At 31.9% G+C, this 12,474-nt stretch overlaps 1 protein-coding gene across 1 annotated transcript; it reads left to right on the top strand.

Annotated features, from left to right (window-relative positions):
• Nucleotides 1-3,409: 3,409 nt before the first annotated feature.
• On the top strand, nucleotides 3,410-7,631 carry LOC111289396 (protein NBR1 homolog). Its single transcript, XM_022880401.2, has 7 exons — nucleotides 3,410-3,798; nucleotides 4,384-5,540; nucleotides 5,629-5,752; nucleotides 5,843-6,094; nucleotides 6,217-6,366; nucleotides 6,457-7,158; nucleotides 7,248-7,631. The coding sequence occupies exons 1-7, from the start codon at nucleotides 3,775-3,777 to the stop codon at nucleotides 7,344-7,346; spliced, it is 2,508 nt and encodes an 835-aa protein (XP_022736136.2). The 5' UTR covers nucleotides 3,410-3,774; the 3' UTR covers nucleotides 7,347-7,631.
• Nucleotides 7,632-12,474: the final 4,843 nt, after the last annotated feature.

The raw sequence follows: 12,474 nt of genomic DNA, 5'->3' as shown, positions 1-12,474 counted from the left end.
CCAAAATTCTCTATAAACCAACAATAAGCAAACACAAAATGAGGAGGAAAAAAATCAATGGAAAAGCAATGACAGCATTCAACTTTAGCGTTAAAAGATTTTTGGTTTTTTTATTATGGGTACTAGTTCTGGGTTTGTGTTTTTTGAATTACTAAAATCAGCTTCTAGTTAGAATTTATTTCAAGGTGTTGATTGTGGATTTGGGATTTTTTTTTTTTTGGATTTTGTGATTTGGATTTGTTGGGATTTTCTGTGCTTGAATCTTGGGTGTCTTTTAGAATTTGGGTTTTTTTTTATTTGTTTTGAGTTTTTTGGTTTTTCGGTAAGTTATTTAATCCTAGGATTGTTAAAGTTTTTTGTTTGAATTTTTGGATTCTTCCAAAAATTTTTGGTAATTTTCTAAGTTTAGTTGAATTTCTAGGATTGAATATGAATTTTTCATTGAATGTTTGAGTTTTTCGATCAGGTTTATGGCAGCTGGAGGACAAGGCAGTGGCTAGAATCTAGGTTTATAGGTTGTTCTAAAATTGTCCTTTGCGATATATAAAAAATAAGCAGTTTAAAAATGCTCTAAAAAATGAAATGTCACAGTATTTTTTTTATACATGTCAAAGTGATGGAAAAAAAAATCTCTTTTACATATCCACCTAGTTTAGCAGCTTTTGGAGAAATGGTACAAAAATAAATAGATTTTTTCACACCAGAAGAACTGTTTTCTGACGAATCGCATACTGATTGGAGTTTTATCAATGAACTAAAAAGAAGAAATTTAAGTAAGGAGTTTATAAACAGAGTTTGGCTTGAATTTCTCAGTGCCATTTGAATTTTTCATCATAGGCATCTGGGAATTCGGTCAAATTTTGCAAAAGGTTGAAGTTTCCAATTGGAGCATTTTAGAAAATGGTCAAAGCATTTTGGGCTTAGAGAGAAAAACGACTAAAACATTTTAAAAAAAAAACCATTTTTTTGGCTTTTATACTCAATTGAAACAGTGTTTTTTTTACAAAAGGGCTGACTCGTGTTCCCTTGGTGACCCACGTGTTCACCCACGCTCCAAATCCTACCCGATCGCAAGTTTTTTCTTTTCTTTTTTTGTTTATTTTCTGCTTTGAATTTTTTTTTTTTTGGGTTTGATTTTTATTTTCTTATTTTATTTTTTTGTTTTATGTTTTTTATATATTATTTTTATATTTTAATATTTATTATAGTTGTTTGAATAAATGGGTTATGGAGAAAAAATAGTTTATTTTTGTATGAATTGCATTATTTTTTTTATATTTAATTGCATGTTTTCATATTTATTTTGTGATCTCTTAAATATACTTTGTATAATTGCATGGTTATATTTAATTGTATGATAATTAATATTATGGCATGATAATTAATATTATTGCATGATAATTTCTTATTATTGCATGATATAATATTATTTTGCATGATAAATTTTGCATAATAATTTTTGGTTTATTTTAATTGATTTTTTTAATTAAAAAAAATTTTTTTAAAAAATTTTTTAATTTTATCAAACTATTGAAGAACTTAATGAATTTTTTTAAAAAAAATAATTTTTCAATCCTATCAACATATTGGAAAATAATTTCTTAATAGGAAATCTTACCAACATATTGGAGGATCTTTTCTAAATTTTACCAATATATTGGAGAATTTGGATGAAAATTTTTCTGTGCTAAGGTTCTAAATTTCATTTTCAAAAATAAAAGTTTTTTTCCAAGAAAATCAAATGAATTTAACGAGGAAACTTTTTCAGAGTGGGACATTAATCTCCATGAATACTCCAAGTGAATTGTCTTAAATTGCTACCAAATTGTTGAAGTAGTTTTAAGACCAATTTTCAATAATTGAATTATTTGGTAAAATTACAAAGAGAATTTATGAGTTGAATAATTTGAAATTAAACTAATACCATCTTTTGGATGGACGCTGTAAGGGTGTTATAACATTTTTCATTCGTAATTGCACCTTCAAACTTAAATTTTGATTTTATAGATTAGAATATACTATTTAAAGATATCTCAGTTAATCTTAAAATTCTTCTTTAATTAGAATAGATTTCATTAGGTAGGCAATTACACCAAAACAAAAAAAAAAAAAAAATTAATAGTAACTCCTAAATCTATATCTTATGGTAAGTCAATGGATTTATATGATATGATAGCCATCATATGTCATGTCCCACCTCTCTTCCTTCAAACCCTCCAAACACGTTTCTTCATTCAATTCCCATCCTACCTTCGACCTAGAACTACCACAAGGAATCCATAACTCTTTTGTCTTTTTTCCTCCACTAGCTTACCATAATTCTTGGATCTAATGCCTCATCTATCCCATCCCAAAGTCTTTGAATACATGACTCATACAATCTCCTACTTGGCTCAAACTCACTCTATGCTCCAAAACCCGATCCCAAAACCCGACCATAAGTCTCAACATCGCTCATTCCAAACTCATCGATATCAACTCTAACCTCTCCAAATCCTTGGAAGAGCTTGTCTTTTTTCCTTAACCAATCAAGGTAGATCGACTCAAATGGTAGCCCACTTGGTCGATAAAGAGCAGCAAATTCGACAACAAGCTTAAAAAGTGAAAATTGATTCACAAATCGATTTTGCAATAGGAAAAAATGCATAAGGTTTAGAGGAGCTTTTAAAGGAAGTGAAAAAAATAATTAGTTAAGATTTACGAGAAAGCATGAAAAGTGGCAGAAAATTCAAAGATAATTGAGTAGGTTAATGTAGAGGTTGTTGGAATAATGAAGGAAGCACAAGGGGAGGATTGGAAAAAAGTGGCTATTTTTGGAATAAAGCTTAGGTTTTTGTCGAAAGCCTTGAAAATAAGATGGGAGGGATTTTTTAAGAGATTCTTTTATTAATGGATTATGTTTGGTTTAGATAATTAAGGGAGAGAATGTAAGTATTTTTGGAAAAGCATCATATTTGTATAAAATTTTTCATTTGATTTTTTAAAATTTTAATTTATTTATGTATGCATTAATTTTAAATATTATATATTATATATTTTTTTCAATAATTAAAATTTATTTTTTAAAAAAATTTAAAGATGATTCAATTCTTGAATTGTTATCTAAAATTGAGCTAATACAGTAATTTACTTTAAAAATAAACAATTTTTTTTTAAAACGTCAATAAGTGATGACGAATATCACGGTTCGTTTTCTTTGAATTATTTCGTCAAAATCAGCGTAGTTAGAAGCCCAAAATAAGGTACTTGGTGTCCGAAGCCCAAAAAGCAATCACTTGGGCTAAGAGATATTTTCTATATTTCAGGTTTGATCCCCTGCACTCTGAAACGTGGCAAACATTAATCCACAGGAGATGAACAGTTAGGGTTGAGTTCCCTAATCAAATAATTGTGCTCGCGTGGAAGGAAAGACAGACAGAAGGGAGACAAAATGCGGAAGTAAATGAAATTTCTTATCGGCTCAGCCACACGTGACGCTGGAAATAAATAAATAACGCCAAAAAGCTAGCCTTCTTCGGATTGAACTCGAAACAGAAGTAGGTTCAGCCAGAAGGACTAAGTTATCCGTGCCGTTTATCAGGCTACTACCAGATAATAGAAAATTAGAAATAGAGATCGTAGGAGAAGGGGAAACCTTCAAAACCTCAATGATCGTCTCCGATTTAATCGTTTGAATAATTAACCTCTGTCTGGGACAGGTTTTCATTCTTTTTTTCCTTCTGAAATTATATTTTTTTACTCTCTAAGGCTTTGCAGATATTAATCTCCTAAGCGATGGAATCTAATCTCGTTATCAAGGTTAGATTCTCATATCTTTTTATAAGAATTTGGTCCTTCTTTTTTGTTTCCTCGCACAATTGTATTCTTGTAATACTCAACACTTTAGGACTGTTACATTAAAACTGCTCCTTGTGTTTTCTTTTCTTTATTTTTTTTTTTCAATTTTCTCTTTGTTGCGTGAGAAAATGTGGAGGAGGAACATGGGAAAGTTTGGTTCTTTTTCTTTTCTTCTTTTTCCAATTCGAGACTGTGATTATGCCCATACTGATTGTTTTGATTATTTTGAATTGTGAATGTGGCATGCGATGAAGGCTTTTTGCCCTAAAATTCTGAGTTGATCTCGTGAATGTCAATCATGCGAGTGTGATCATCGTAATATCATTTCCAGGATGAGTTCATAATTAACCCTAATTGTTCCTTTTAAAATCGTTCAATTGATTTCTTGTTTTCCTGATTAATTAATATTACCTAAACTTGAATTATAATCTGTTTTCATACCATGATACTTTGTTTATATTGCTATCATTTTTAAAATTTATTTTTATATATTCCTTATCCTATCATTTTTTTTTTTTTTTTGCTTTGCAAATGTTACGGATACAGATTAAGTATGGTGATACTCTGAGGCGTTTCAATGCTCTTATTGATGATGGTGAACAGTTGGATCTTAATATGGCTGGTCTGAGGGCAAAAATTATTGGGCTTTTCAATTTTCCTATTGATACTGAACTTACTATGACATATATTGATGAAGATGGGGATGTTGTTACCCTTGTTGATGATGATGATCTGTGTGATGTGATGAGGCAACGCCTCAAATTCTTGAGGATTGATGTGCATTTGAATAATAATAATAATAAGCTTGGCAAACCTTATGCTGGATCCAGCGGAAGTTCAACTTCCTTGAGATCCCCATCTGTTCAGCTTCCATTGGCAGGCTTTAATGCTGGTGCTGCTGATATGTTGAGATCTGTACCGGAGCCTCTATATAAAGCTCTAAGTGAAGTTTTCTCAAAGCTTTCCTTTGATGTTGACTTCAAAGCTGCATCAGCTAGTCCATTGTTTGGTGATCTTGTGGAGTGCTTGTCTAGGATGGGACAATACTATGCTAGTCCTCTTTCCCAGTCTGGAGCTGCTGCTCATTCAAGCATGCCTGTTGGATCTTCTGAGAGCCCTTATGCCCCATCTGCCTCAACTGACCCTTTAATGGATAGTGTCTTACGAGCAGTTTTACCAAAATTTACAGCTGTTGATTCAAGTTGCAAGGCTAGCAAGGAAGCCAACACTGGGAATGCAACAAGAGGTGTGGATTTGCCTGCCGTTTCTGACCCTGCTGCTGTTGATTTGAATGTTGACCCTCCTTCTGATTCCAACCTGACTGAATGTGCTACCATGTCCTCTGGACCATCTGCATCAAACGTTTTTACTCGTAATGACAAGAAAAACACAATGGGGAAAAATGTTTATAACAAGGGTAAGAGTGTTAGCATTGATACATCATCTCCCTTTATCGATGCTACAAGGAAATATTATTCTATCAATGAGATGGGTAGGGATCCTTCAAATGAATGTCCCTTCAGTGGTATGCTGGTAGCAAATGACCATGTTGTGCCTCCCTTTTCATACCATCCCTTAAGTGCAAGTAAAAAGAGCTTTGTTTCGACTGATGGAAATGTCATGTTTGGTACATTCCACAAGGGAATTCAATGTGATGGTTGTGGGGTTCTTCCCATTTCCGGACCTCGGTTCAAGTCCAAAGTGTAAGAAATATTTTCAAACACTGATCGTTCTTTTTGGACTCTTTTTTTAATTATTACTCACTGAACTTCTCTTTACTTGGGAATATAGAAAAGACGATTATGATCTCTGCAGCATCTGCTTTTCTAAAATGGGAAATGAAGCTGATTACGTCAGAATGGACAGACCTGTGCATTACTGTCATCCATGGTGTTTCAGGGCATCAAATGATCATGTAATTTTGTTGCCATTTTGCTTCTTAACTGTTGTTTTTTTTTCAATAACATATGATATGTTTTTTATTCCAATGACATATGAAGTATAGATTCCAAGGGTTGGTGGCCCATCACTCCCTCATATCTTTAGGAATCATGTACTGAAGTCAGCTCGGCCTAGGCTAGAAAGTTGCTTCATCTTGGATGTCAATGTACTGGATAGGACTGTAATGGCTCCATCTACTCCATTTACTAAGATATGGCGGATGCAAAATAATGGTACTCTGCCTTGGTCTCGCGGGATGCAACTTGTCTGGATTGGGGGAGACAAGTTAAGAAATTCAATGTCCATTGATATAGAGGTAGAGTGTTTTATCTTTTGCTTTAATTGCAGATGTGCTGTTTCATGTGTGTTCAGTAACTTCATAATGATTTCATTCAAGGCTGTGCTTAACTATTTGTTGGTCTTTCCAACTCATAACAGATTCCTTCTGATGGTGTACCTGTTCATGGTGAACTTGATATTGCTGTTGATTTTACTGCACCACCTTTGGCTGGTCAATATGTTTCTTACTGGAGGATGGCATCTCAGTCTGGCATGAAATTTGGGCAGCGTGTTTGGGTTCTCATCCATGTAAGTCATGTATTTTCTAAAAGGTTGATATGCTCTCAGAGCCTTAATCTATTGACAGTTAAGTTGCTTGATTTTAATTTGTTAATGCAGGTTGATGATTCCCCGAAGGATACAAATACAATTAGTGATAACCTTAAGGGCTTGAACTTGAACTTGCCCCCCGAAAGTAGCAGCCCAAGAGAATCTGAGATTGTAGATATGAATGTGGATTTTGTAACAGAGCTTTGCAACTCTGATGCAGGCACTGGGCCAGTGAAGCGCATGGTTAATGAACAGTCAACAAACAATCTGACGGTAAACAACAGTGATGTCCCAACCCCTATTCCTACATCTTCATTAGTGACTTATCCCAACATTGACCAAGGTGTTGTAGTACCTGCTTTACAACCGCCTACATTATCTCCATCTGCGGCATATCCCACTGTTGACCAAGGTGTATCAGCCCCTGCTTTTCTACGAATTCGATCTTCATCTGTGTCTTATCCGATCATTGATCTATCAGAAGCAGCTCCTGCTGGACCCTCTGAAGTGCCAGCCCCTGCTATATGCAGGCAAGCACCTCCTCCTGCAATATGCATACAAGCACCAAAATCTGTACAAGCACTTCCCCAAGAGGACAGTGAAAATGCTGTTGAGCGGACTCTACTTAAGGAACTTGAAGATATGGGATTCAAGCAGGTTGATTTGAACAAGGAGATCTTGAGGTTGAATGAATATGATCTGGAGAAGTCTGTTGATGATCTTTGTGGGGCAGCTGAATGGGATCCGATTCTTGAGGAGCTGCAGGAAATGGTAAATCGTCTGCAGAAATTGTGGTATTTTTTCTTTTTTTTTTTTTTTTTGGTGCTTTCTCTTGTTGATTGGGTGTTTTGTGGTTGCAGGGTTTCTGTGATGAGGAAATGAACACGAAACTGTTGAAGAAGAACAATGGGAGCATCAAGGGAGTTGTCATGGATCTTCTAACTGGAGAAAGGGCGTAAATGAAGGATGATGGTTCTTTCCTATGGATGGATAGCCTTTTATATATATATATATATATATATATATATATATATATAAATCTTTTAACGTGCCTATAAACACCCTTAATTGGGCGTAGTTAGTTATTATCCTCTAGTTTTAGCCTCTAGAAGAAAGGCTAGATCATGTATCTTCACCGTCATAATATGTAAAACCAGATGAAGGGGTTACCGGTGGCTGGAATGATTTGTTGTTATTGAAAATTATGAATACTAAATTAAATACTAATATACCAGTATAAATTACCTTGCAGCAATTTCATCAGGACAATTAACAGATCTAATCTTATTCATAAGAAATAAGAGATTTAATCAAGTTGCTATAGGATCGAGTTGCTTCTCAAAGCTGCCCCATTTCTCGCTTGGTGACATGAATAGTTCATAGTGTCGCGCCCCTGCCATTCGAAGTAATCGAACACTTTTGAATTTGGCCTAATTGAAGTAATATTCTTGAGGTGAATGGGGGCTAGGGTCCAAAATTTTGGCAGTTGATGTCCCCTTCGTGTGTCACAGTGACACTTAAAAACTCTTTTGCTTTCAGCAGTAACCCTGGAAATTTCTTACCTGAAACCTTTTTCAGATAGGCCTACAGGTTAGGTGGCTCCAGAATCCAGACATCAAGTTACTTGCTGTGATCAGTTATTTCTTCATATTTTGATTTCTTTATCCCTTTAAGATTGTACAGATGAACTTAGAAATCAAGTCAGGCACTGAATAAAGTTCAGATTCACTATATTACGTACAATATCGGTAATGTGCCTATAGAAGTTGAGTAAAAGCAGGCTTTTGGCCAAAATATTACTGAATATTTTTCTATGGAATGGCGATGCTGATATTTTCAAGTGCTATTTAACTTTCTTTATTTATTTATTTTTTACACTTTTCTGGTATTAAGTTTATACTGTATACATTGTCGTGGCAAAACATTTCAGTCCAAGTTGCTAATTAATTAGTATTCCTGCAATAGTGTTACGGTAAAGATGTAAAGTGGCTTAAGATCGTAGCATATATATATATATATATAGCATATCCCCAAGGGAAGGGAGTAGGGACACGGCCATTTATATATATATATATATATATATACAGCATATCCCCAAGGGAAGGGAGTAGGGACACGGCCATTTTTATGCCAATTATACATATTCCATATCCGTTTCAAGATTCATTCAACTTGCAAGAAAGGTTCCCGCTCGTTGGGCTCTTTATTCCTACTGATCATGATCATCAAAAAATTTATTTATAAAGGAAACAACTGAGCTATATATGTCATTGATATGTTCTCCATAAGCAGTACATAAGCAGTGTGCGTGTTGCAAAAGAAGCCAAGAAGCTGAAGGATTTAATTAGAGTAAAAACATCAAAATTAATGAAGAAAATTTGTGTGAGGAACACATCAAAGCGCGACTAATTATATCCAAATAAAATCATCAAATGGGTTAGCTTTACAATATTATTATGGGATAATGTCCCTTATAACCTCTGACCTATTGTATTTTTTTTAATATAGTATTTAAATTAAAAAAAATTTTAATTAAATATCTAAAAACATTTTTATGTATTAAATTGCTTCAACTTTTAATACCATTAATTACAAATGTTAACGTGATATCTGATAAAATATTAATACATATAAAAAAAATTTAATTAATATGACATTATTAATTACATATCCTTATTTAAAGAAAAATTTTTAAAAATCTAAAAAGAATTAAAAATTTTTTGAAATTTTCTTAAAATATTTTAAAAAATTCTAAAAAATTTTTAAAAAGTCTAAAAAATTTTTATAAATTGTCAAACGTCTTCGCACTGCTGCTTAAGTCTAGGAACCAAATTCTCGTACCAAAACAAGAACAGAACAATTCAATTGCAGCTTAATTTCATGATCATTTCAATCCTCGTCGTTGAAGTAAATGAAGGTAATTCATTCCTAATGCAAGCAGATACTAAAGTGATACCACATAATTATTATGTTCTTTTCAATTTCACTCTTCAAAACCTAATCGCAATTGTCTCCAGTATTTTCTAGCCTAAATATAGTTCCATCTGCACCCAAACTTAAATAGTACCTCAATCCTGGTTTTATCGCTAAAAGAACAATTCAAATGAACCCAGCAAAATTCAATCAAAGAACATCAATATCATGACAAACCCACCAAACAATTCATACCCATGAAAACAACAATGATTACATTAAGCAAAAGTGGTTTTTCGAAACAATTAAAACACTTGCTAAAGATTACAAATTTACCAAAATAAACGGCCCCGCCCTAAGGGCTTAACACTAAGCCTGCTACTCTTGAGGCTGTTCAGACTTTAATGGAATCCCAAGTTCCGCTGTCTCTGCCTTTTCCTGCTTCATATTCTTACTTGGTACAGGCACAGCAATGAAAGCCTTGGTTTTGCTAATAGGCCTGCTCTTTTCAAACTGGACAGAGTCACAAACTTTGAATCGGTTATCTGTGTAATGAGCCTAAAACTTCTTCTTCGTCCTGACATGCCTTTTGTACTTAGGATGTGGGGCTAAACACCCCACTTCCACGGACATTATCTTGTCATTTGTAGCACAAACAAACTTGCCTTACGGGATTGGAGAAAGAGAGAAGAATTGGGTTTTAAGAAGAGAGAGAGTGAGAGAGAGAGAAGCTGATTTAGGGAGAAATGATAATGAAAGCTTAAGATATTGAAGAGAGGAAGTTATTGACATTCTGGGGTAGACTCTTCGGAGTTGAAGAAGAAGAAGAAGAAGAAGAAGAAGAAGAAGAAGAAGAAGAAGAAGAAAAGGATAGGGTGGGATTGGGAGTTTTTTTGGGATAATATCGCATTTAGTCCTTGAATTATTTTTGTTATATCAGCTTGTTTTTTAATTTTTAAAAATTTTTATAATTTTTTTTAAAATTTTTTTTTGAATTTTTAAAAAATTGTTTTGAATATTTTTTGAATATTTAGAATTTTAAAAAAATTTTAAAACATTCTAGAATTTTTAAAAATTTTTTAAAACTTTTTATTTTTAAAAATTTTAAAAAATTTAATTTAATATTGATGTGATATTAATGATGTGACGTTAATTAAATATTTTTTACATGTAAAAATATCTAATTAGATACTTATATCACGTCAACTTTTAAAATTAATTGTATTAAAAATTGAGACAATTTAATAAATAAAAATGTAGTTTAAGTATTTAATTAAAAAAAATTTTAGTTTAAGTATCACATTAAAACGAATACAATAATTGAGAGACTATGTGGGATATTTTCTCTATTATTATTGGTTGAGATGTATATATATATACATACATATTTATAAGTACATACATACATGTATATACAATCTATATATACATATAATTTGTATATATTATATACATATATGTATTCATACATAAATATAGCGTAGGCATATATATGTATGTATATATATATATGTATATATATATACATAAATATATATATGAATCTATATACATATATACATAAATATATATACATGTAGATATACATATATGTATATATATGTATGTATATACAATCTGTATATACATACATAAATATAATATATTATATATATACATATCTATACATTATATATATACATATATTATATATACATATATATAAATATATATTGTATATATACATGTATATATGTAAATATATATACATGTATATATATACATATATATATATAAAGATATATGTCCATGTTAATTTACAGTTTCAGGCGGGAGGATAAATGCTGTGTTAACTGAGCTGACAAATCCAATTCACAATTCACACAAACCAAATAATAATAATAATAATAATAATAATAATAATAATAATAATAATAATAATAACAGATCAAAAACCATTCTTTTCTTTATGGGGAATATCGTCCTCATTGAATCTCCTTGAAGACACTAGTTTGAACAAAATTCTAAGGCTATTCTTACTCTCCTTGCGCCTGTTTTGAGCTTTACTTTGTATCTTCTTCTAACCCTCTAAAGTGGTCATCGAAAACCAGGCCAGTCTCAAGCTTTTGGCCATGGTGACAACCTCATATGAATCCCGTAGAGATTGGCCGAAGTCCCAATTTGGAGTAGCAAAATTGTCCCTCACCTTCACAGATGGCTTGCTCAATGCTTCAAGCTTGAATCTAGAAGGCTAACCTTTGAAATTTCGGCCGTAGGCATCGAATTCATTGGTTGACCTAGACCTAGAACCTCAAATTATTGTTGTTGATGTGCCTGGGAAGAGACATGAGCCGTAAGCATTCACGTCTTTCTCTTTTTTTTTTTTTAAATAATTACGTACATACATACATATATATATATATATATAATATGAGCATAACTGACAAAAAGCATAGGTATATATATAATTATTTATATATTTATATAGTATAAAATATTAAATTAATATATTTATATTATATTTAATATAATTTATAAAAATTACGTATTATAATTCATATTAATATAAAAATAAAAAATATTTTTTATTTTATTAAATTTATATATAATTATTACTAAGTTTTAAATTATATTATTTTTATATCATATTTATATTATATCATTGTATCATGTTTTATATTATCATATTCATATAATATATGTGGATAAAGATTAGAGAAAGGAGGATCTACTCTATTTTATTCTATTTGAGTGGTAATTTTGTTTGTTATTAGTTTTTTATATATATATTTGTGTTGTTTTGTTAATACTATTACTACTAATCTTCATTTTATAAATGCTATGCCTATGTGTGTATGTGGATGTCATACATTTGTAAACGTCTGTCGTTTTCTTTTTTTTTTTTTTCCTGGAAAACAAAAAGTATGCGGATTTTTTTTCTTGAGCCCGGCCATTGACAAGTTGAGATATTCTTCAAAAGCTGTACTTGTCACATGTTACTGCTGTCTGTCTTGCACCCCAGCATCGTTTTTATTTCGGTACCAAGAAAATAATGTTCCCGTCTTATACGTATAATTTGAGGATGGAAAACACAAACCCAGAATTTTTACGTTGCTCAATAAACTTTTTTGTTTTATAGCATTTTATCAATGTGTATTAAGGAGGCTAGAGCACTTGAGTACTTGACTTTGTCTT

This window comes from Durio zibethinus, chromosome 9 (assembly GCF_047325235.1).
Source record: "Durio zibethinus cultivar Kanyao isolate XHJ-2024 chromosome 9, ASM4732523v1, whole genome shotgun sequence".
NCBI lineage: Eukaryota > Viridiplantae > Streptophyta > Magnoliopsida > Malvales > Malvaceae > Durio > Durio zibethinus.
Note: the sequence above shows the minus strand (reverse complement) of the source record. Positions and strands in the feature narration are given on the sequence as shown.